The following is a 27,384-nucleotide window of genomic DNA, read 5'->3' on the forward strand; positions in this document are numbered from 1 at the left end:
TACAGACACAATCACATTTCACTTGCCACCATTCTTGACACACTTCTAAAATATACTACATAAGACAGACCATTTGCATATTCAAGGTAATTGACTCCTAGCTAAATTGTGGCTATTATAGTAATAACATAAACATGAATCACATTCGTGTACAAGCAAGATCTACCGTTTTTTGCTTTTTCCACTTTCCATCCAAATGCTCTGTTCATATAATGTATTTACTTGGAGGTGGAGGAGTTATATATTAACTTCCTGATTGATTTCTCCCTGATAAAAGCAGCAGCAATGGTACTAGGGGACAGAAATTTGAAGAGAGACATTGTTCTCCACCAGGATGTCTATGAAATGGATTTCAGTTCCTCTGGTGCTACAGCTGGCTTATTACTTCAGCTCTGGGAGCTGTGGAAAGGTGCTGGTGTGGCCCACAGAATACAGCCACTGGATCAACATAAAGACAATGCTGGATGAACTTGTCCACAGAGGCCATGAAGTGGTTGTTCTGGCATCTTCAGCCTCCATTCTTGTTGATCCCACCAAATCATCTGCTATTAAATTTGAGATTTATCCTACATCTTTAACCAAGGTTGATTTTGAGAATCTATTGTGGCAATTAATCAGTAGATGGACATATGATCTTCCAAAACAGTCATTTTGGACACATTTTTCACTAATGGAAGAACTCATGTCAACATTTGGTAACTCTATTGAAAAGCTCTGTAGAAATGTAGTCTTGAACAGAAAACTTATGATGAGGCTGCAAGAATCAAGGTTTGATGTCGTTCTTGCAGATGCCATTGGACCCTGTGGTGAGCTACTGGCTCAGCTTCTTAACACACCTTTAGTGTACACGCTCCGCTTCTCTCCTGGCTATGAATTTGAAAAGTACTGTGGAGGACTTCCTTTACCTGCATCCTATGTACCTGTTGTTTTGTCAGAATTAAGTGATAAAATGACATTCATGGAGAGGGTGAAAAATATGATATATGTGCTTTATTTTGACTTTTGGTTCCAAACATTTAATAAGAAGAGGTGGAATCAGTTTTATAGTGAAACACTTGGTAAGTCGTTTTTTTTAGTAGGTAATACGACGTTCCAACTTTCCTAGGGACTTGGAAGGTAAGTCTGTATAAATACAAAGTCAGGAGAATTTGTCTTTTATAATTAAAATGATGTTTCCATCTCACAAATATTATGGGAAGGCTTATATCATAGGTTAGGTATGAACCTTGGGGTCCATTATTAGCACAGGACATTCCAGGAAGTCAAAACGCACAAATCAAAGCACTGAGAACTTCTTGAAGCAATTACGTACCATTCTTTGTTTGTATTAAGCTTTACTTTTTATTTTTTTAAATTTATCTAGGTATTTGATTCTCCTTTTATTAAAAATGGGGTCAAAATTATTAACAATTGTATACTTTATTTTTTAGGGTAGTTTTGAGTTCACAGCAGTACTGAGTACATATTTTTCATATACCTCCTGCCCCAACACATGCATAGACTCCCCCATTATCAACATCTCCCACCAGAGGGGACTATTGTTATGACTGATGTCTCTACATTGATACATTAGCATCCGAAGTGCACAGTTTACAATAGAGCTCATTCTTAGTGTTGGACATTCTATGGGTTTCCACAAATTTATAATGACATGTATCCACCACTATTATATCATACAGAGTAATTTCACTGTCCTAAAAATCCTCTGTGCTGTGCTTATCTGACATACACATTTTACTAAACTTTTTCCATCTTTAAGAAGACACTAGAAATTTCACTAACAATCTTGATCAAAGTACACATGTAGATTGAGGAGTTATATTTTGCTAGCACCACTATTGCAGAGCATTGAAAATATTCTTTTATGTGTTCTTCCTCAATTTCTTTATTTAAAGATAAACTGTTTTGCCATATAGGCAGGATTCTTTCACAATGAAGAGATATAACAGTTCTATCCCAGACTCAGAAATCTGTAATTTGAGGTTTCTAATTATTATACATTCATTCATAAGTGCCTACAAATCATCTGTTTTAAAGGCCTAAAATCTTGACAAAAGGTAGCCATATACATTGTTAGTCTATATGTTTTGAAAATTGTCTTTCCATTAAATAAAAAATAATCCAAACTTAAGTTCTTATCTATTTCCATACTTTTTTCCACATTTTATTTGCAAATATATTTTTTTAATACACAAATTTTATTAAGCTCCTAACATGAACCAGTGTAGTCATAGGTACAAGGAACTGAGCCAGAGTTTCTTGGAAAAAACTTCACACTTTTGGAAAATCTAGGATCAAGGAAATAGCTTGCCTAACTGTAGAAACTAGACTGAGTACTCTAGGGAAAGGTGTTTCCATGGGTGTAATGGGGTTAACTGACTGAGGAAATGAAATTGTTTAAATTTGTATGCATTAGTTTTGTAGCTCATGGAGTCAACAAATGCTTGTTTAATTCTTTAGTGGCATAGAATTAATAATAATTTATGACTATGAATGTACTGATGTACTATCTGTGATGAAAGTGCCTTACATTTTCTCTTTTGTGTGTGTGTGTGTGTGTGTGTGTGTGTGTGTGTGTATATATATATATAAACATCATACATATAAAATGCATAAATATTTCTTTTCTATATATGTGTGTGTGATCAAGCCATATTTTTTGTTTTTCTTATTTTATTTATATATTTCATTTTTTATATTGGAGTATGTATTATACAATGCACACATCTTAGTATACAGCTTGATGAATTTTGACATGTGTATACACTCAGGTAACCATTGCCCAGACCAATATATCAAACAACCTCACTAATATTCTCCCTTCACATATTTCAACCATGCCTGCCCCCACAACACTCACCTGAAGGGCAATCACCAGTTTGTTCTCTGTGCCCATGAGTCTATTTCTGTTTTGCTTATTAGTGCCCTTGTTTTGTTTTTTATATTACACATCTAAGTGAAATCATGGGGTACTTTGCTTTGACTTATTTCACTTAGCATAATACACTCCAGGTCCATCCATGTTGTTTCAAATGGCAGAACTTCATTTATTTTTATTTTTTGTAGCCAAGTAATATTGTACTGTGTATATGTGCCACATCTTTTTTATCCATTCATCTTTGATGGACATATAGGTTGCATCCATTTTTTTAAATAAACCTAGGAGTTTATGTATTTTTTTAGGATTAGGGATTTTGTTTTTTTCAGATAAATTCCCAGAAGTATAATTGCTTGGTATTTCTATTTTTAGTTTTTTGACAAACTTACATACCGCTTTTTATTGTGGTTGCAATACTTTGTAAACCCACCTGGAGTGAATGAGGATTCCTTTCAATTCACATCATTGAAAACACACCTTATTTCTTATTTCTTGTTGATATTAATCATTCTGGAATGAGGTGATATATCATTTTGGTTTAGATTTGCAATTCCCTGGTGATTAGTGATAAGCATTTTTTCATGTGTCTGTCAGCCATCTGTGTTTCATCTTTGCGAAGGGTGTCTATTCAGGTCCTCTGTCAATTTTTTAAAGAGACTATTTGTTTCTTTGGTGTTGAGTTGTATTAGTTCAGTATATATTTTGGATATTAACCACTTTTTGGATATATCGTGTGAAAATATATTCTTCCATACAGTGGGTTGCTTTTCATTTTGTTGGTTTCCTTTGCTGTACAGAAACTTTTTAGTTTGATGTAGTCCCACTTGTTTATTTTTGCTTTTGTTTTCCTTGCCTGGGGAGATGTACCCAGAAAAACATTATTAGCACTGATGTTCAAGAACTTACTACCTATGTTTTCTTCTAGGACACTTATGGTTTCATGTCTTACATATGGGTCTTTAATCCATTTAGAGTTTATATTTGTATTATGTAAAACTGTAATCGTTTCATGATTTTGCAAGTAGCTGTCCAGTTTTCCCAACACCACCTATTGAAGAGACTGTCTTTAGCCCATTGTAATATTCTTGCCTCCTTTGTAATATTAGTTGACTATATAGGTGTGGATTTATTTCTGAGCTCCCATTCTTTTCCATGGGTCTATGATTCTATTCTTGTGACAGCAGAATATTGTTTTGATTATTGTGGCTTTGAAGTATAGTTTGAAAGCAGAGCATATACCTGCAATTCTTTCTCAGTCTTTGCCTATTAGGAGTGTTTTGTGGTTCCATACAAATTTTAGGATTATTTGCTCTTGTTCTGTGACAAATACAATTGGCATTTTGATAGGAATTTAACAGAATCTGTAGGTGGCTTAGGGAAGTATCGTTTTTTGTTTGTTTGTTTTGTAGGTATTGTTAGTTTTACTCATTATAGGTGTGGAAACGAAGGTACAGAGAGGTTAAATACATACCTCCAAGATTACAAGACTATCAGCAAGGCCAGTATATGAACTGGCTCCACAGCCCTTTTTCTTTTTTACATATACAATATTTTATTAAGGTATTATTTATGTACACTCTTGTGAAGGTTTCACATGAAAAACAATGTTGTTACAACATTCACCCATATTATTGAGATTTTCCCGTACCCCATTGCAGTCACTGTTAATCAGTGTAGTGAGATGCCACAGAGTCACTACTTGTTTTCTCTGTGCTACACTGTCTTCCCTGTGACCCCCCCAACACTATGTGTGCCAATCATACTATACCTCTATTCACTTCTCCCTACCTTCCTACCCCCAATCCTCCCCTTTCACAGCCACTAGTCCCTTCTTGGCGTCTGAGAGTCTGCTGCTATTTTGTTCTTTCAGTTTTGCTTCATTGTTATACTCTACAAATGAGGGAAATCATTTGGTACTTGTTTTACTCTGCCTGGCTTATTTCACTGAGGATAATACCCACTAGCTCCATCCATGTTATAAATAGTAGGATTTGTTTCTTTCTTATGGCTGAATAGTATTCCATTGTGTACATGTACCACATCTTCTCTGCCCATTTATATTCCAATGGACACTTAGGTTACTTCCATATCTTTGCTACTGTAAATAGTGCTGCAGTAAACACAGGGGTGCATATGTCTTTTTGAATCTGAGAACTTGTTTTCTTTGGATAAAATCCTTGGAGTGGAATTCCTGGCTCAAATGGCATTTCAATTTTAGTCTTTTGAGGAACCTCCATACTGCTTTCCACAATGGTTGAACTAGTTTGCATTCCCACCAGCAGTGTAGGAGGGTTCCCCTTTCTCCACGTCCTCTGCCAGCATTTGTTGTTCTTAGACTTTTCGATGCTGGCCATCCTTACTGGTGTGAGGTGATATCTCATTGTGGTTTTAACTTGCATTGCCCTGACAATTAGTGATGTGGAGCATTTTTTTCATGTGCCTGTTGGCCATCTGAATTTATTCTTTGGAGAATTGTCTATTCATATCCTCCATCCATTTTTTTAATTGGGTTATTTGCTTTTTGGTTGTTGAGGAATGCAAATTCCTTTATATATTTTGGATGTCAACACCTTGTCAGATATGGTGTTTACAAATATATTTTCCAATACATAAGGCTGCCTTTTAGTTCTGCTGATGGTGTCCTTCACTGTTCAGAAGATTTTTAGTTTTATGTAGTCCCTTTTGTTCATTTTTGCTTTTGTTTCCCTTGCTTGAAGAGATGTATTCAGGAAAAAGTTGCTCATGTTTCCATTCAGGAGATTTTTGCTTATGTTGTCTTTTAAGAGTTTATGGTTTCATAAATTACATTCAGATCTTTGATCCATTTCAAGTTTACTTTTGTATATGGGGTTAGACAACAATCCACTTTCATTCACTTACATGTAGCTGTCCAGTTTTGCCAATACCAGGTGTTGAAGATGCTGTCATTTCCCCATTGTATGTCCATGGCTCCTTTATTGTATATTAATTGACCATACATGCTTGGGTTTATATCTGGGCTCGCTATTCTGTTCCATTGGTCTATGGGTCTGTTCTTGTACCAGTAACAAATTGTCTTGATTACTGTGGCTTTGTAGTAGAGCTTAAAGATGAGGAACATAATCCCCCAGCTTTATTCTTCCTTCTCTGGGTTGCATTGGCTATTCGGGGTCTTTTGTGAGTCCTTATAAATTTTAGAACTATTTGCTCTAGTTCATTGAAGAACTCTGTTGGTATTTTGAAAGAGAGTGCATTGAGTCTGTAGATTGCTTTAGGCAGGATGGCCATTTTGACAATATTCTTCATATCCATGAGCACAAGATGTATTTCCATTTAATGGTGTCTTCTTTAATTTCTCTCATAAGTGTTTTGTAGTTTTCAGAGTATAGGTTTTTCACTTGGTTAGGTTTATTCCTAGGTATTTTATTCTTTTTGATGTAATTGGAAATAAAATTGTTTTCCTGATTTCCTTTCTGCTAGTTCATCATTAGTGTACAGGAATGCAACAGATTTCTGTGTATTAATTTTGTATCTTGCAACTTTGCTGAATTCAAATATAAGATCTAGTAGTTTTGGAGTGGATTCTTTAGGGATTTTTATGTACAATATCATGTCATCTGCAAACAGTGACAGTTTAACTTCTTTACTAATCTGGATGCCTTTTATTTCTTTCTGTTGTCTGATTGCTGTGACAAGGATCTCCAGGACTCTGTTGAATAAAAGTGCAGAGAGTGGGCATACCTGTCTTGTTCTTGATCTTAAAGGAAAAGCTTTCAGCTTCTCGCTGTTATGTATGATGTTGGCTGTGTGTTTGTGATATATGGCCTTTATTATGTTGAGGTACTTGCCCTCTATACCCATTTTGTTGAGAGTTTCTATCATGAATGGATGTTGAATTTTGTTGAATGCTTTTTTGGCTCCTATGGAGATGTTCATGCAGTTTTTGTCCTTTTTGCTGATGTGGTGGAAGATGTTGATGGATTTTTTAATGTATTACCATCCTTGTATCCTTGGAATAAATCCTACTTGATCATGATGGAAGATCTTTTCTTTTTGATATATTTGTAATTCGGTTTGCTAATATTTTGTTGAGTATTTTTGCATCTATGTTCATCAGGGATATTGGTCTTTAATTTTCTTTTATTGTGTTGTTTTTGCCTGGTTTTCATATTAGAGAATGAGATTGGAAGTATTCCCTCCTCTTCTACTTTTTGGAAAACTTTAAGGAGGTTAGGTATTATGTCTTTACTAAATGCTTGATAAAATTCAGCAGTGAAGTCATCTGGTCCAGGGGTTTTCCTCTTAGATAATTTTTTGAATATCAATTCAATTTTGTTACTGGCAATTGGTCTGTTCAGATTTTCTGTTTCTTTCTTAGTCAGCCTTGGAATGTTGTATTTTTTGAGAAAGTTGTCCATTTCTTCTAGGTTATCCAGTTTGTTTGCATATAATTTTTCATAATATTCCCTAATAACTCTTTATATTTCTGTGGTGTCTGTAGTGATTTTTCATTTCTCATTTCTAACTCTGGTTATGTATGTAGACTCTCGTTTTTTTCTTAATATCTCTGGCTAGGGATTTATCTATTTTATTTATTTTTTCAGAGAACCAGCTCCCACATTCATTAATTCTTTCTATTGTTTTAATTGTGTTGATTTTATTTATTTCTGCTCTCATATTTATTATGTCCCTCCTCTTACTGAGTTTGGGCCTCATTTGTTCTTCTTTTCTTGTTTCATTAATTGTGAGTTTAGACTATTCATTTGTGATTGTTCTTCTTTCCTGAGGTAGGCCTGTATTGCAATATACTTCCCTCTTAGCACGGCCTTTGCTGCTTCCCACAGATTTTGTGATGTTGTATTATTGTTGTCATATCTCTCCATATATTGCTTGGTCTCTGTTTTTATTTGATCACTGATCCTTTCATTATTTAGGAGTGTGTCATTAAGCCTCCATGTTTTTGGGCGATTTTTAGTTTTCTTTGTGTAATTATTTCTAGTTTTATACTTTTGTGTCTGAGAAGCTGGTTGGTACAATTTCAATCTTTTTGAAGTTTTTGGCTCTTTTTGTGGCTAGTATGTGATCTATTTTTGAAAATGTTCCATGTGCAATTGAGAAGAATGTGTATCCTGTTGCTTTTGGGTGGAGGGTTCTGTAGATGTCTGTTAGGTCCATTTGTTCTAATGTGTTGTTCAGTGCCTCTGTCTCCTTACTTATTTTATGTCTGGTTGATCTGTTCTTTGGAGTGAGTACTGTGTTGAAGTCTCCTAAAATGAATGCATTGCATTCTATTTCCCCCTTCAATTTTGTTAGTATTTGTTTTACATATGTAGGTGCTCCTGTGTTGGGAGCATAGATATTTATAACAGTTATATCCTCTTGCTGGACTGACCCCTTTATCATTATGTAATGTCCTTCTGTGTCTCTTGTGACTTTCTTTGTTTTGAAGTCTATTTTGTCTGACACAAGTACTGCAACTCCAGCTTTTCTCTCCCTATTAGTTCCATGAAATACCTTTTTCCATCCCTTCACTTTCAGTCTGTGTATGTCTTTGGGTTTGAAGTGAATCTCTTGTAGGCAGCATAAAGACAGGTCTTGTTTTTTTTTTTTTTATCAATTCATCGACTCTATGTGTTTTGACTGGTGCATTCAGATGATTTACATTCAGGGTGATTATCAATAGGTATGTACTTATTGTCATTGCAGGCTTTAGATTCATGGTTACAAAAGGCTCAAGAGTAACTTCCTTACTATTTGACAGTCTAATTTAACTCACTTAGAACCAAGGAGCTGAGCACACAGGTGTAAGCCTCTATGCTTTGCATTTGTAGCCACCATAGGTGGGACTTCTGTCAGGCTGTCCTGATGCCATGGTAGGGGCTGCCGGTATGCAAGCCGGTGTGGTCTTGCTTGGAGGAAGGCACAGCAGACTGCATATTTTGTTTGGCACCTTGGAGCTGTGTATCCAGCCAGGAGGATGGAGCGCTTGAAGATCATAATAGTTCCCAACCTGCTGGGCAGAGTGCACCAGGACAATTTTGTCCCCCTATCCTTTCTCCTGAGCAGTAAACTCTGTGTAATCCCTGCTTCTCACTTTTAGGAAGTCTCTCAGACTTCCACCTTTCTTTTGTCCCAGAGCAGCTGGATGTGGATGTGCTTTCCTCAAGTAGCTAGAGTCTCAGTCTCTCCAGGTATTCTGCCTGTCTTAGCTTTCCAAGCTCACTAATCTCCAGAGCAACATGGAATGCAGATCCATGCTGCCAGAGCAGATCTCTGGGGCTGGGTGTTCAGCAGTCTTAGACCTTCCCTACCCACTCTGTTTCTCTTCCTCCCACCAGTGAGCTGGGGTGGGAGAAGGGCTTGGGTCCCACTGGAACATGGCTTTGGTATGTTACCCTGTTCTGTGATGTCTGTTCTTTTCTCCAGGTATATGCAGGCTAGTTCATCCTTCTTTCCTGTTGCCCTTTCAATATTAGTTGTATTAATTATATTTGTGTATTGTATGTGTATTGTATGTGGTTTTTGGAGGAGGCCTCTGTCTCACCTCTCATGCCACCATCTTTTGGAACTATGGCTATTTTAACCACAATAATTCTTCCTATCCATGAGCATGGAATAAGTTTCCATACATTTGTGTCTTCAATTAATTTCATCAGCATCATAGTTTTCAGGGTATAGATTTTCACCTCCTGGATTAAATTAATTTTAATCAAGGGATTTTATTATTTTTGATATAATTGGAAATGGGACTGATTTCTTAACTTCTCTTTCAATTAGTTCGTTATTTGTGTATAGAAACACCAAATATTTCTGTATATTGATTTTTCTGAATACATTTATTAATTCTAGTAGTTTTTTGGTGGAGTCTTTAGGGTTTTCAAAATATAGGATCATGTCCTCTGCAAATAATGACAATTGTACTTTTTCCATACCAGTATGTATGCATTTTATTTATTTTTCTTATCTGATTGCTATGGATAAAACCTCCAGGGCAGTGTTGAATAAAAGTGGTGAGCATGGACATCCTTGTCTTGGTCCTGATCTTGGAAGAAAAGATTTCAGCTATTTGCCATTAAGTATCATGTTAGCTGAAACCACAGATATTTTTTAACATTTTTGGCTACAATTATTCCAAATGTTTTTCAGTAAATTTCCTAGTTTATCCATATTACATGCTCTCATTTTCTTTACATTTTGTTTGCTTTATCCTTTCAGGAAGACCCACTACACTTTCTGAGTTAATGGGGAAAGCTGATATATGGCTCATTCAAACCTATTGGGACTTTGAATATCCTCACCCAGTCTTACCCAATTTTCAGTATGTTGGAGGCCTCCACTGCAAACCTGCTAAACCTCTGCCTAAGGTATCTGATTCCTTTTTCCTTTTTTTTTTTTTTTTTTGTTGTATTTGCTTTGAGGAATTTCAACAGTATTCTGGCTTAAAAGAAAAACCACTCCTCAACAATATGAAGGTGTTTCCTAACACTATTTGGAGACAAATCTAACATTTATTTTCTCTCATTCTAGTATTTAAACAATTTATCATTTGTGACCCCAGAGTCTGACATCCTACAGCATTAAAGGCATTGCTTAGCCTATTGAAGCAGGTATTTTCTACTATAAACCATGTCTGGACAAAAATCTCTATAAAGATTTATCCCTTGGGGTACATGGATTTCATCATCATAGCTGACTGGTAAAATGAATACAGAGGAAATGTAACTTCATGTATAATAAGAACCATTAATTCTGAATATTATATAAACACCAAGTAATTTCTACTCCTCATATCTGTAAACCATCATAGTATAAAATTGCAGAAGATTCTGTTGGCATATAGGATGATACTCCTTAGGGAGAAAAGCAATAATCTACTATTTTGAATTGATATAGGTTTAAATCATAATTTTTTAAAAAGCATCGTTTATTAAATTATTTTATGGTCTCTTCAATATTCTGTTTGTTTGACAGCAAGAGAAAGTGAAGATCTTATTCAATGGCTAATCCAATATTGATTTTGACACAAAGTGTTTAGTTATATGTGGTAGTTTACACAATACCTAAGGCCTGAGGTAAAATTAGCAAAAGTTCTATTCAATCTAACCCTATTGGATTCTTTTTCAGATTTATTGAAGTATAATTGACATATAAAATTGTAAGATATATAATGTGTACATTCTGGTGATTTAATATACATACGCATTGTAAAGCAATACCCCTCATGTAGCTAATTAACACATCTGTCACCTCATCTGTTTATCTTTTTTTATGTGTGTGTGGGAACATATAAGTTCTACTGCAAACAATTTTTAATTTTTAATTATACCATAAAGTGATATCAAACTATCATCACCAGGTTATACATTATATCCTTAGACCTTATTTATATTGTAGAGGAAAGTTTATGATCCATCAATCTCTTCCTATTTCCTCTACACCCAGTTCCAAACAAACTTTTCTTCTCTCTTTTGCCATGAGTCTTTTTTTTGTGAAGACGACATATATAAGTAATCGTAAGCAATATTTGCCTTTGTCTGGCATACTCAACTTAGCATAATGCCTTCAAGGTCCATCCATGTTGTTATCAATGCCATGATTTCTCTCTCATGGCTGAATAATATTCCTCTGTGTGTGTATATATGTGTGTGTGTGTGTGTGTGTGTGCACATGTGAATCACATCACATATTCTTAATCCATTAATCCATTTACAGATATTTAGGATGTTATTACCTATCCATTGGCTGTTTTGATGTTTCAATAAACATGAGAGTTCATATATCACTTTTATATCCTGTTTTCATTCTCTTTGGATACCCAGAACTAGGATTACTGGATAATATGATAGTTTCTATTTTAATTTTTGAGGAATCTCTATGTTGTTTTCCATAGTTGCTGCACCAATTTGCATTTCCACCAATAGTGCACTGGGATTTCCTTTTCTCTACATCCTCACCAAATTTGTTATCTCCTCTCTTTTTGATGATAGGCATTCTGACAAGTGTGAAGTGATATGTCTGGTTTTGAATTTCATTTCCCTGATGATTAGATAACGTTGCATCCCATTTCATGTACTTGCTATCCATTGTATGTCCTCTTTGGAAAATGTTTATTCAGTTCCTCTGCCTATTTTTACAACTGGATCATTTGGTGTTATTCCTATGAGTTCTGTGAGTTTTATATATATTTTGAGTATTAACTCTCTATCATATATGATTTCCAAATATTTCCTCCCTTCTGTAGGGTGTCTTTTAATTTTGTTCAAAATTTCATTTCCTATGCAGAAGGTTTTAGCTTAAGATAGTCCCACCTGTTGGTTTAGCTTTCACTGCCTGTGGTTATCCAAAAATTAATCACCAAGGCCAATATTAAGGATATTTTGCTTTCTGATAGCTCATTGTTAGTGTATAAATATTCAATGGAATTTTATGTTGATTTTGCATCCTGGAACTTTACTGAATTTGTTTTAGTTAATTCTAATAGATTTTGGTGGAGTCTTTAGGGTTTTATATATATATATATATATATATATATATATATATATATATATATATATATATATATATATATATATATATATAATATCATGTTGTTTGTAAATAGACACCATTTTGCTTGTTCCTTTCCAATTTGGGTGACTTTTATTTCTTTTTCTTGCCTTGCCTAATTGCTCTGGCTTGGGCTCCCAGTTGTAATGTTGAATAAAAGTGGTAATAGTAGCATCCTCGCCTTGTTTCTGATCTTATAAGAACAGCTTTCAGCTTCTTAACATTGATTGTGGTGTTGGGTGTGGGCTTGTCATATATGGACTTTATTATGGTGAGTTAGGTTTCCTGTAAACCCGGGTTGTTCAGAGTTTTCATACTGAATGGATGTTGAATATTTTTCAAATGCTTTTTTGGTATCTATTGAGATAATCATGTGATTTTTATCCTTGATTCTATTAATGTAGTATATCACATTTGTTGATATATTTACCCTGAACCATTCCTTGCATCCCTGGAAGAAATCCCACTTAGTCAGGATGCATAATCCTTTTACCACCTCTATTTTTTAGAAAAGCTTTTGATAGGATTGGTACTAATTCTTATAATTCACCCATGAAGCTATCTGGCTCTGGCCTTTTCTTTGCTGGAAGATTTCTTTTATTACTGACTCAGTCGCGAGATTCAGTCACATGACTAGTCTATTTCCATTTCTATTTCTCTATGATACAGTGTTTGTAGGTTGTAAATTTCTAAGAATTTATCCATTTCACTAACTTGTCATATTTGTTGGTATACAGCTGCTCTCATATAGCTCTAATTCATTGTATTTGTATGGTATCAGTTGTGATATCTTATCTCTAATTTCAAATTTGATTTATTTCCTTCCTGTCCCTTTATTTCCTAGTATATCTAGGTAAAGGTTTGTCTATTTTGTTTATGTTTTCAAAATAAAAGCATTTAGTTCCAACAATATTTTCTATTGAATTTTCAGTCTCTCTGTCATTTGTGATATTATTTCCTTCCTTCTAACTTTGTGCTTGGTCTCTTTTTATAGTTCCTTGAATGTAAAGTTAGGTTATTTATTTGAGATCTTCCCTTTTTCTTATTGTAAGTGTTTATCACTGTGAACATTCCTCTTAGAATTCCCTTTGCATCCTCCCATAAATTTTGCTATGTTGTATTTTCATTTTCACTTGACCCATGATATTTCTTTATTTCCCTTTATTTTTTTACCAATCGGTTGTTCAGTAGTATGTTGTTTGGTCTCCACATATTTGCAATTTTCCAGTTTTGTTATTATAATTTATTTCTAGTTTTACTTTATTGCAATCAGAAAAGATACTTGGTATGATTCCAATATTCTTAAATTTATTAAGACTTATCTTATGAACTAACTTATAATCTATCCTTGAGAATGTTCCATGTGTGCTTGTGGAGAATAGGTATTCTGATTAGGTTAGATAGAATGTTCTGTAAATATCTATCAAGTACTTCTCCTCTAATATAGCTAAAGACTAATGCTTCCATGTTGGTTTTCTGTCTAAATGATCTATCCTTTGTTTAAAGTGGGTATTGAGTCCCTAATATGATTGTATTACTATCTATCTCTATTCAGGTCTGTTACTATTTGCTTTCTATTTAGGTGCCCCTGTGTGAGGTGTGTAAACATTTGCAAATGTAATACCTCTTGTAAGATTTATCCTTTTATCATTATATATGTGAATATCATTGTCTTTTGTGGCCATTCTCATACTAAAGAATATTTTGCTGATACAAGTATAGTTACTTCTGGTTTCTTTTTGTTTCCATTTTAATGAAATACATTTTCCCATTCCTTCACTTTGAGTCTGTCTGTGTCCTTAGCACTAAAATGAGTCTCTTCAAAGCAGCACATAGTTGAGTGCATTTTTTTATTTTTTAGTCATTCAGTCATTCTGCGTATTTTAAGTCCATTTACATTTAAAATAATTATTGATAGGTATGTCATTTTTTTCCAGTCTTCTGCTATTTTGTTATTTCTTTCCTCCTTCTATTGCTCTCTTCCTTTGTGATTTGATGATTTTCCTAGGGGTATACATAAGTTCCTTTCTCTTTGTCTTTTGTGTATATGTATCTACTATAATTTCTTGCTCTGTAAGTGCCACGAGGCTTACATAAAACATCTTGTATTTATAGTAGTTTATTTTAAGCTGATAATGACTAATTTTGAAAGGCATACTAAAACTCTGCACTTTACTCTCCTCCACACACATATTATGTTTTTGGTGTTACAATTTATATTATTTTGTTCTTGTATCCATTAAAAATTTATTGTAATTATATATATTTTTAATATTTTTGTCTTTTAATTTTCATTGTAGAGTTATAAGTGAATGCACCACCATTACATTAGAGTATTCTGAATTTAACTATTTACCTTTACCAGTGAGGTTCACACTTTCATAATTTTTCCTCTTACTAACTAACATCCTTTCATTTCAGCTTGAAGAACTACTTTTAACATTTCTTGTGAGACTGTGCTGATGAACTCCTTCAGCTTTTGCTTGTCTGGAGTCCTCTTTCTCATTCAATTAGGAAAGACAACTTTACTGGGCAGAGCATTCTTCACTAGCAATTTTTTTCTTCTAGTACTTCAAATCTATCATGCCAGTCTCATTTAGGCTGAAAAGTTTCAGCTGAAAAATTTTCTGATAGTTTTATGGTGGTTCCCTTATATATATAGCAAGTTGTTTTCTCTCCTGCTTTCAAGATTTTCTCCTTATCCTTACCTTTTGACAGAAATGTCTTGCCTGACACCTCAACCATTATGATAGCTCCAATTTATCTCACGTGTGAGTTCCAACTAAAATATGCATGGGAGGTGCTAACATGTTAGGGTGTTTATAACTGACAATAACTCTGGCATTAACATGTGATCACAAAAAATATATATTTAAGCGGTGCAGTGTGAAGCACTGTGCAGGGAATAGCACATTCTAGTGGGACATCAATTTTACAGTATGATTTCACTATAAAAAAGGTCATACATAACAAAGGTAGAAATATCATCACTCAAATATTTACCTATACACACACACACAAACATGTAAAGGTATTATTTTTTTAGGCTATCTTGTGGAAATGGAAAACTATAAAAGACTCCTTATTACTAGTAATTATTAACCTCCAGCAATTAAATGATTTAGGGGAAATGCTTGAGAAATTCTAATGAAGTATAATGTTAGAATTATAGAACTGAAAGAAAACTATATTAAGTTTTCCCAATCATAATGCTTAGTGCTTAGTCCGAGAAATAAAATACTAATGGATAAAGTAAAATAATTAACCAGTTTGGAATAAACAAGATCCTGCTGTGTGGCTTCTTTCCAGAGTCTACATTTATATTAGTAATTAATAATATTGTAAATGAAGAGTCTTGGTATAATACTAATAGCATTACCTTCTCAATACAGTGTACTACTTCTATTTCATTTCTTACTTAGATAAGCACACATGCCTTGCAAAAATATATATAATAAAGAAAATCAACTTCATATTACATATGTCTTTTCAAATAAATTGAAGGGTTAGTCTGTTTTAAAAAAAGGTACTGAAAACAGGAGTAAAGTTCATCAAAAAATTTAAACTATAATTACTATTTAGTCCAACACATCCATAATCTGGTATACATCTGAAATAATTAAAATCAGGATCTCAATCAGGTACTTGCACACCCATTTTATAGTAGCACTATTCACAGAAGCCAAAAAGTAGAAGCAACCCAAATGTCCACTGACAGATGAAGCAGTAAGAAAAATATGGTATTTACACACAGTGGGATTTCACTCAACCATAAAATAGAAGGAAATTCCATGATTTGACATGGAAGAGCTTGAAAACATCATGCTGAGTGAAATGGGCCACTCAAAGAAAGACAAATCTGCATGATTCTACTTACATGAGGTATCCACAGTGCTCAAATTCATAGAAACAGAGACTAGAATGATGGTTTCCAGGGATGGTATAGGATAAAATGGAGAATTTTACATAATGATATAGAGTCCTAGTTTTGCAAGATGAAAAAGTTCTGGACATTGGTTGCCCACCAATGTCATTGCACATACTACTGAACTGTATACTTAGGAATAGTTAGCATGGTAAGTATTATGTCATGTGTAGTTTACCAGAATTAAAAATAAAGGGTAACATTCTAAAAATTCCTGATTATACTTGATTTCTGCCTTTAGTTTTTTGTAGCAATCCTTTCAGTAGTGTTTGCTATGATGTTGCTTTTTTGTGATGGAACACATGTTTTCTACACAGGAAATGGAACAGTTTGTCCAGAGCTCTGGAGAAAATGGTATTGTGGTGTTTACTCTGGGGTCAATGGTCAGCAACATGTCAGAAGAGCGAGCCAATGTGATTGCATCAGCCCTTGCCCAGATTCCACAAAAGGTTAGATAAAGGATCTTAATAGTGTGCAACTACCTAATGAGTCTGTTCAACTCCTTAAAGGGCCTGCTTACAGAAATTTCCTGCATGACACCTAACCATTATGATAGCTCCAATATATCTTAGGTATGAGTTCGAACTGATATATTCATGGCAGGTGTTAAAGTAGTGCTGAGGGTGTTTTTGACAATAACTTTGACATTAACATTGTGTTCACTAAAATATATATATTTCAGAGTTGTGGTGAGAAGTTTTGCTACTATAATAGTATTGGAGGCAGGTACAGATACCACTGAATTCTATTCTATCGATTTTCTCTTTTCCCTGTAGGATTCCTGAGGGTTGCATACACACTACAGATGTACCCAGAAAGGTGTTAAATCTTAGCAGTGACATTAAGCACAAAATAATAAAGTCTGAAAGGCGTCATGCAGTTTAGGTTTGTCAGGTCATCCTGGCCTCTCATATTTCCCCTAAATTTTGGAATAGGCCCTTTCAGTGTGCTTTTCAGGGTCCTATTCAGGAAAGGATGGCCAGGGCTCCCCAAGCTGCATTAGGTAACCATCCAGCCACGATGATTTAGGAGAGGAAAACTGACATGTCCTGATGGACTGGGCCCTATACAGAGGGAAGGGAGAAGGTAAACGAGGAGGGAAGTAGGTCCACCCTCAAGGTGACCCCATGCTTAATAACATGTGGCCCTGGAAAGGACTCTGCTTTAACCTATCAGAATAACAACTCCTCTTGTTTGAAGAAGAAGAGAATATATGAAGGAGCCAACCAGAAGCAAGCCTAACATGGGAAAGTTTCAGATGTCCCCTCTCGTAAAATACAGTAGTATATGGTTTCTGATGTGTAGACTATACCTGCTCTATTGGGGTATTTGTGAACTACTTTGTATTTTCCTAACTGAAATAGCTTTTCCTTATCCCTTACACAATTTTTGGCTGAGAATATGGCAGATACGTATTACCACTGTAAATTATAATTTGGTTTATAAGCATCACTCGAGAACTCCAAAATCAGAATCTATTTTGGCACGGGGCATGGAAATTGCCTGGCTGTGGGTCCCATATTCATCAGTGTTGTCCATGCTCTGTACTACATCACTGAGGTGTGTACAGTCAGTTGAAAGAACTTTAGCATTATCACAACTTTCAATTTTTTTGCAACAGCTGTACTGTTATTTATGAAGTACTGACAGGCTCTTCTCTCTACATTTGAAAAATTTCCACACCTAGAAATAGTAATGATACACTGGATTCATGTGAATAATCACCTCTTAAAATTTTTCTTGCAAGTAGTACCTAACAATCATAATCTAGCAGCTAGATGCACTTACTAAAGAGAAATTATTTATATTAGTAAATTATTGATAAGCAGAGTTATTTATTTCTCATAAGCATTAGATGGCATAGATTAGACTTCCTGTAAATCAGAAAATGTAAAACTAATAAAACAACTTATGGATCAAGCAGATATAAGTAATTTTCTTTAATATGTAACACTTAAAAAGTGTTAGTGTTACATTGGAAGATAACAGCAATTACAATAAAAAGATAAAACAAAATAAATGTATACATCTTAGTAATATCTTACTTTTCTGCACTAGAATTATAATGACTACCTAAAAACATCTTTAATACTTCATCATTGATAATCTCAGTTTCCTAACCTCTATGAGGGAAACATCATGATTGCATTCATAACCTGACTGAATATCAAATAAATATACAATATGTGGGTATTCCTATTATATCAGGGTTTTATATTCTCATTTTTAACATCTCTTCTCCTTATCACTTATGGGTCTCTGGAACGGGTTTAACTAAATTATCTCTTACTTTCTTTAGAATTCTCTCATGCTATAACTGCAGAGTTTGCCTCAGAATATAGTTATTTTCTTCACCCTAACAGGTTCTATGGAGATTTGATGGCAAAACACCAGATACCTTAGGGCAGAATACTCGGCTGTATAAGTGGATGCCCCAGAATGACCTACTCGGTAAGAATTGAAAAAAACACTGAAATGAAAGTAACTCCAGCTGGTGATAACAGTTCACCAGGGAACAAATTTACTGAGCATTAATTATTGAAAAACTCAAAAACAAAACTTAACTTCCTTATATTAATTTTGCGGTCCTGGGGGGAAAGGATAAGCTATAACAGCTGTCATTTTATTATCTAGTCTCATTAATTATACTGTCTCCTTATGGCCATAACCACACTGCCTTTAGTTCAGGCGTAATTATTTCTCGCGGAGAATTTTTCAATAGTTACTTGGATCTTTGCTCTGACTCCTAGTTCTCCCACTATGTGTCTATCTTTTCCCCTTCTATGTGGGAATTTAGGGCCATCTGTGATGTAGAACACACTGCCTCTTTCAGTGCCTTCTATTTTCCAAGTCTCATTTTATTTCTAAGATTCATAAATACTGATGTGCTGAAATTCACCTAATCCTAGGTCATCCAAAGACCAAAGCCTTCATAACTCATGGTGGAACCAACGGCATCTACGAGGCAATCTACCACGGGATCCCGATGGTGGGCATTCCTTTGTTTGCAGATCAACCTGATAACATCGCTCACTTGGAGGTCAAGGGAGCAGCTGTCAGACTGGATTTGGGGACACTGTCCAGTACAGATTTGCTCAATGCATTGAAGAGAGTCATTAATGACCCTCTGTGAGTATCCCAATTTATGAAGACCTAATTTGGAAGTGTACTGCTTCTTCTGAAACTTTATAACACTTTTTAAAAATCATTTATAGGATATTTTTCGTACACCTTTTATAGGAATGATATGCTTGGGCAAATTAACTTCCTTTCCACGTTGCTATCTTTGTATTTCCCCTGCAGATATAAAGAGAATGCTATGAGATTATCAAGAATTCATCATGACCAGCCAATGAAACCTCTCGACCGAGCGGTCTTCTGGATCGAGTTTGTCATGCGCCACAAAGGAGCCACGCACCTGCGGCCAGCCTCCCATGACCTCACCTGGTTCCAGTACCACTCCCTGGATGTGATTGGGTTCCTGCTGGCCTGTGTGGCCACTGCTCTATTTGTCATCACAAAATGTTGTCTGTTTTGTTGCCGGAAGTTTGCTAAAACTGGAATGAAAGATAAAAAGGAGTAGTTGTTTCAGAGGTCTGAAGCTGGGAGGACTCACAGATGGGCCCCCTCCAGTTTATTCCAGGGAGAAGCTTCCTCCTGTGAAAAAACGAATTTTCTCAACTTTGCTTTTCACATCAAATCTGTTTTCAGGGGATTTACTATACCTGTTTAAGAGTTAGAAATATATCATGCCAAGAGAAAAAAATTGCCATAAAATCGAATAAAACTCTTTTTCTAATTTAAATGCTATACCAACAAAATTGAGCTTAGGTGTGTTTCCAACTATGCACATGGACAGAAAAGCCTTAAATAGGCTACTCACAGTGTCTATTATTGTTCAAAGACTCAGAATATTTTAATTTCCTTTTGTTACAGAATTTTATAGTTTTATCTTTTGCTAAGGAAACTTCAATAATTGGAATTCAATAATTGATCAGTTTTACTGTGCATCTAGCCTCAGCATCACTTGTTAACTAGAAACGTGGCAAGCTGTATGCCTTCATCTAGTTTAAAGCACTTCCCAGTGGAAGGTTTCTGAAGTTAGAAGTAGAACAACCATTCCCTGCTTCCTATTATAAGATGAGCTATGTGAAAGTCTTTGATTTCATAATCTAAGTCTCCTTTCCCCATGATCTTTAAAAATATTCACTTGGTTGCTTTCACTCTCACATTCAGCCTTAGATAATGGATGAAAGGTCTCAAAAGTAGATTAATAAACCTGCACATTAAAGGGACTTTATGAATTTTCATTCTTCCCAAATGTACATGATCATATATACACCTGCTTCTTTTGAAACAAGATACATCATCACTTAGCTACTTATAGATATGGTGTAAAGTTCAGGTTGTTTGTTGAAGTTTGAAATAATGACTGTAATTCTATTTAACTGAACTCAGGGGAGCCTGTCTCATGCTTTTTTCTCCTCTCAGGAGCCCAAGGCCCCATTGCTCCCACAGCTCTTATATGTGAACATTAAGTCCTTTGTCACGACAGAATATAATCATTGTTTTATTTAAACCCAGGCACCTTATAACTGACATAATCAGTAAAAATAAGAAGAATACAAAAATCATGTTTAATTTTATGGAGTATTGTCAAATCAACGGAATCTAAAGACCCTCCTTAAAACCACACATGAGGGACTCACTTTATGATCAAAGTGTTCCAGGTCAGGAGAAGCATACCTCTCTGCTGGTCAAGAAGATAGAGTCCAAGTCTTACAACAAACATTCTCTAGCCTAAGGCATGAATTTATTATTTTTTACCTTAAAACTTGGATACTTAGGGAATCATAGGAGAAATTTACCACATAATTTTCTATACAAATTCTTGATAATTGACCATAGAACTAATAGAGTGCCATAATAGATAATATGGTTTAATCATGCATATACACTCAAATAATTTTCCTCAAATCGGTCATGCAGCACATGTAACAGGAGAGCAATTGTTATTCATTGTATAGTGAGAACTACTTCAAATCTGTGATGAAAAGTCAAACAACTAAGTATGAAAATACATGAAGGATATGAACAGGAAATTCACATAAGCAAAATAGCTAATAACATATATAAAAGATGACAAAGGTCACTGGTGCTTTGGAAAATCAAATATAAGTCAAAAAATAATTTTTCTACAGATGACTTGCCAAGCAAATATCTGGTACAATTCTTTTTGAGGAACAATAATATGGAAAAGCCCTTTTAAATAAAATTTAAACATACTGTTTGACATCGCAATACTACATACAGAAATCTATCACTTAGAAATACTTTCACATGTTCATAATTATATTCAGAATGTTCTTGCTAGCACTTACATGGCTACAAGGGAACACACTTATCTACAACACATGTATAAATTTTATAGTCTTTGGAAAAAAAAGATTACAGGCAATTGTTGCATAGTATCCATGTCATATTCTTAAGAACAAATTCCAGAAATTAAAAAATAATCATGGTACTTTTTTTTTGGAAATAAAGTAAATATGTATCTGTAAATTTGTATGACCATAGAAGAAAATATCTGGAAAAACCCATAGATTTTCCATTGATGAGATTTTAATGTCTTATTCCATGTAATTGATTATTTGAACTTTTGCAATAAGTTGTCATTTATTAATAATGTGGTTTTAAAAAATAACTAGTGAAATAAACATATGAATTCAAGATATCAAGTTCTAAGTAGTAGTTGTTCCAGCCCTCCAGAAGTTTGAGTTTTCTCCAGCCAATTACCAGATATCCAGTGATTACAGCCAAGTCACCATATGGCTGTAACCACCTGAGAAACCATGTATAAGAAGCACCTAGCTGCACCCAGCCAACACCCAAATCTCTGAGAGAGGAAAATCAAGTGAGTATCGTCATTCTAAGTCCCTACATTCAAGGGCAGTTTTATGCAGTAACAAATAGGGATAAAATATTTCTACATACTTTTAATTACATCTTTGTAATAATATTTCAATATAGATATAGGTACATAAATGGGAATGTAAATGCTACATTTTGTAAATAACTGTAACCCAGGAAAGGGAGTCACCATAGCATCATGGTTAAGAGCTTGAAGTCTGGACCTAGAAAGCATGGGTGCAAGTCCCTGAACCCCACTATAGAGTGATGGGCCTTAGGCTAGTCAGCTCACTGCCCTGTGCCCCAGCTTCCCCACCAGTGAAACAAAAATAAACTTACGGTACTTTGCCCCTCATGGGGCTGCTATGAAGATAAGTGTGTTAACATTGTAAAGCACTAAAAAGAGTTGCTATAAAACTAATATGTAATTTGCATTAACTATTATCATTTAAATGAATAGAAAAATTTCCACAATGACGTTAGTCTTCACATAAGTTAATATATTTTAAATGCAATATGTTTCAAATGTAAATGATAATAATAACATAATTTCCTCTTAAATATTCAGAAATTAAATATGTACAAAATAAATGTGTGGTACAAACAAAGGGCTAACAAACTTAGGCCACTTCTGGAGAGACATTTGTGTTTTTATCATTGGGGTAAAAGTCATATAACATAAAATTCACCTTTTGAAGGATTCTAAAGTGTACAATTCAGTAGTATTTCATACATTCACAATGATGTACAACGGTGACACCTATCTAGGCCCAGAGCATTTTCATCACCCAGAAAACAAACTATATACCCAATAAACGTTATTTCCTCTTCATCCATCCCCTTGGCTCTAGCAAATTGACATTGTGCTTGCATCATTCTATAGACAATTAGTCAATAATAATAATAAATAAGACATACAAGACTATACCTCAAACCAGGGGTTCTTTCCATACTTTTCACATGTCTTCTTAGTTATTAAATAGAAATTCTCTGATGTGTAAAGTATGGACAACTCCAGGATTGCCCTTTAACAGAATGTATAAAAACAGCCAGCATAATGTAGAGAGAATTTCAAAGAACACCTGAACCCCCCACTTCCTAAATGATAGCATTACACTCTCCATGGATCAGCTCCCATGTAAAGCAAGCATAAGTAATGAAAATTATTTATAAGGCAACCATTTAAATTATCTAGGAAATGTCCTGAAGATACATGGCAAATAAAGACTCACTTAAGCAAGCAAATGTAATAAAATCAGTGTGGCATTGAAACCAAGGCCTGCTTTGTCCCCACCCTCCTTACTCAGAGAGAGAGGGACTCCATTGCAAGTATGTTCTGAAAGAACACGGAGCTTCCACTCCCCACAGCTCCCACTTGAGTGTTACGGTATCTTCTTAAAAGGGTCAGGACACGCAAATTTCTCACACACACATACACACACACACACACACACACACACACACATGCATGCACATACCCCGCCCCAGCTATGTGTTACAGAGGCTAAACTCCAGACAAGTGTGGCCAAGAAGGTTCTCTCTCCTTCTGCCCAGCCCCACTCACAGGGCAGAGTTTTATTAAGGTGCAGCACACTAAGAATACCGAATCCAAAGGGTAAGTGCCCAGCTCGTTCATATGGGCTGCAGTGATGGAGGCAGCAAACTAAAAATGGCCGCTACTACCTTACTGCTAAAGCAGGGGTGTCACTCAGAAGGAACTGTAGCACTGTCACTACCCCCAGGCCTGGGAGCAAATGTCCAGACATAAGGAGACTCAGGACATAGACCAGAGAGCTCCAAAGCTATCCCCAAAGGAACTCACTTCATCTGAAACAGACTGGGGGAAATTCAAACTTTACATGTGGTATCTAGACTAATCAAATTCATAGAAACAGAAAATAGAAAGATGATTGCCAAAGGCTGGAGAACAGTTTTTTAACTTCCAGTTTTACAAGATGAAAAATTTCTGGAGATTTGTTGTGCAATATTTAGGAATAATTAAGATGGTAAATTTTATGTTGTTTTATTTTACAACATTTTATTAAAAAGCAGGTAGTACTCTAATAATTCCTGATTACACTGGATTTCTCTCTCTAGCTGTTTCTAGCATTCCTTCCAATAGTGTTTGCTATGCTGTTGCTCTTCTGTGATGTTTTCTCCACAGGAAATGGAACCGTTTGTCCAGAGCTCTGGAGAAAATGCTACTGTGGTGTTTACTGCAGGGTCCATGGTCAGTAACATGTCAGAAGAGTGAGCCAATGTGATTGTGTCAGCCCTTGTCCAGATTCTACAAAAGGTTAGATATAGGACCTTAATAGTGTGCATCTACCTAATGAGTCTGTTCAAGTCTGTAAAGGGCCTGCTTACAGAAATTTCTTGCATGCCACCAAACCATTATAGTAGCTCCAATTTATCTAGGTATGAGTTCAAACTGATATATTCATGGCAGGTGCTAAAGTAGTGCCGAGGGTGTTTTTGACAATAACTTTGGCATTAACATTGTGATCACCAAAAATACATATTTCAGAGCTGCCATGTGAAGTTTTGCTACTGTTACAGTATTGTAGGCAGGTACGGATACCACCGAATTCTATCCTATCACTCACTTTATACACCTGCAGGATTGTTGACGATTGTGTGCACACTACAGATGTTCTCAGAAAGCTGTTAAACTGTAACAGTAATTTAATGTGAAGCAAAATTGAAAGTCTGAATGTGTCCTGCAGTTTGCAAGTGGTGTACAATCACGGCCTCTCTTATTTCCCCTAAATTTGGTATAGGCCTAGTCAGTGTGCTTTTCAGGGTGCTACTCAGAGAAAGGATGGCCAGAGCTCACCAAGCTGCATCCAGGTACCCAAGATAGCCATGGTGATTTAGAGAAGGAAATATCAGCCTGCCCTGGTGACTGAGCCCTGCCAACGTAATTCAATCAGGTAAAAAAGAGGGTGGAGATGGGCCCCACCATTCAGGTGAACCCTGTGCATGACAGAATCTGGCCACAAATGGACTCTGCTTCTAACCTGTCAGATTAACCTCTCCTCCTGAGTGAGGAGGGAGAAGGGAATGTAAGGAGTCAAGCAGGAGGAGGCCTGGCATGGAAGAGTTTCAGATGCTTCCTTCCCCATAAAATGTAGTAGTAATATTTTTCTGATATATAAAACACACCAGTTGTCTTTGAGTATTTGTAAACTACTTTTTAATTTCCTATGTAATACAGTTTTCTAATCACCTATGCTAATTTTTGCTGAGTACCTAAAGTTACATAACAAAGAAAAGTTAATTGAAATAAATTATAATCTGGCTTATGAGGATTGATTGAAAATTCCAAAATTGGTAATTTTTTTGCTACTAGTTCTATCAGCCATATTCATCAATGCTTCAATGCTCTGTGCTTCATTCTGAATGCTAAAGGTCCATTGAATAAATTTCAGCATTACAATTTTGGAATATTTTCAACATCCATATCATTATTTCTAAATTACCAATAGGTTATTATTTACTAAAATCAAATAATTTTCAAACCTAGCAATAATAATACACTAGGTACATGTTAAAAATTATGAATTAAAATTTTTCTTGAAAGTAGTGCTTAACAATTTGTATTTTTAAAAATGTCATATTTACTATTTAATCAAAATTTATTATTAACACATATAACGCTGGTGGGGGGAAATAAGTTCCCATCCTGGGGCAAATTACCTTTGAAACTGAAATCAGTCAAAGGGAGAAATAAAGTGGAAGAAAACCATATATTATTGCTTGTAAGCAGTCGCCCACTTTTGCTTGTCCATGTCTCTCATGACTGGCTGCAAAAAGGTACCCCACCCAACCTCTCTGGTCCAGATATGCCCTCACTCCCTCTTGTGATAACCTACTGATATGGAAATGGCTACTTCTCCCCACCCCTTAGAAACACCTATTGATGTGGAGATCCGCTAAGGCCAGGCAAGAGATTCTGGGAATGCTGCAATTTTACCTACAACCCACCCTTCTGGAAATTTTGCCTCACAATTCACTCACTGCCCAGCTTCTACAATGGCCCCTGTGCAAGAAAACTGGAGCACTGTAACCAGACTAGTAACATACAAAGATAACAGCAATAATATCATGATAATCCTCAAGCCAGAGTATTCAGCTTGGTTAAAAGTCTTATGCAGACTAAGTGCATAGCTTGCACATTCCACAGGCACCAGTAGCTGAACAGGTACGGAGTTCAGAGCAATCAACACGTGGCAGCTAAAGCAAGGGGGTGGATCCAGGCTACTGGGACTGCAGAAGAAAATAAACGTAAGGGTGATAAGATACATGTTTTAAGACACCAGCTTAAGCAAGTCTTGTCCCTCAGGTAGAATGCACGCAAGAGAGTGGTCCTGTGATAGAACTGTGGCAGGAATGGGATCTTATCCTGGTCTAGTGTAACAGACTTTCACCCCCCTTCTTGTGTGAGTTACAGATGGGTCAATATATAGGGCAATGGGAAGTATATGCATTGACCATATAGATAAACCAAAACTTCCCCACAAGATGGTCTTACCTTCCAGACGTTTTGGCTATAAGACCATAATCTTTGGGGGCCAGTCTTCTGTTACTCCAGGAACACACAGAAGGACAGCCTCCAGGCCTTTTCTCCAAGGTGCCAGAAGGGTTAGCCAGCACTGGTACATGTGTCAAAATGTCCAGGCCCATGTCCACTAAACAGAGTCTCTAGGGTTTAACACAGTTGGGGTTGGCAGCAGGATGTTGCTCTCCTGGCCACATCCTGGCTTCAGTAACTCCTCTTTGGTTTGCAATTTCCGTTGTATGGGTCAGGCAGCAATGTGTGTTAGCATGTCCACAGGGTTCAAGGCTTCTTTAGGGGCTTCTCATTTAAATGCCGTAGCACTGTCCATAAGTGAATTGACCAGCCCCATAGACTTGGTGTTTGATTTCAGGCCAGATTTCAACAAACCATTGTACCACTCTGTCATGCCTGACCTGGTAGGGTTATATGGTACATGAAACTTCTACTTTATTCCTAATGGCTGCACCCATTCTTGTAATGCATATCAAATAACATGGGTGCCTTGATTGCTCTTAATCACCTCTGGCTGGCCATAGGCTGCAAAGAGGTGCTCTAGGCCCCTTGTGGTCATTTGCTGACCAGCAC

At 35.7% G+C, this 27,384-nt stretch overlaps 1 protein-coding gene across 1 annotated transcript; it reads left to right on the forward strand.

The window, feature by feature from the left end:
* The first annotated feature begins 300 nt into the window (after positions 1-300).
* On the forward strand, positions 301-22,062 carry LOC140842995 (UDP-glucuronosyltransferase 2B31-like). Its single transcript, XM_037026612.2, has 6 exons — positions 301-1,058; positions 10,073-10,221; positions 16,646-16,777; positions 18,692-18,779; positions 19,238-19,457; positions 19,632-22,062. Exons 1-6 carry the CDS (start codon positions 335-337, stop codon positions 19,909-19,911), a joined length of 1,593 nt encoding a protein of 530 aa, XP_036882507.2. The 5' UTR covers positions 301-334; the 3' UTR covers positions 19,912-22,062.
* The last annotated feature ends 5,322 nt before the right edge of the window (positions 22,063-27,384 follow it).

This window comes from Manis javanica, chromosome 5 (genome assembly GCF_040802235.1).
Source record: "Manis javanica isolate MJ-LG chromosome 5, MJ_LKY, whole genome shotgun sequence".
In the NCBI taxonomy this organism is placed as follows: domain Eukaryota; kingdom Metazoa; phylum Chordata; class Mammalia; order Pholidota; family Manidae; genus Manis; species Manis javanica.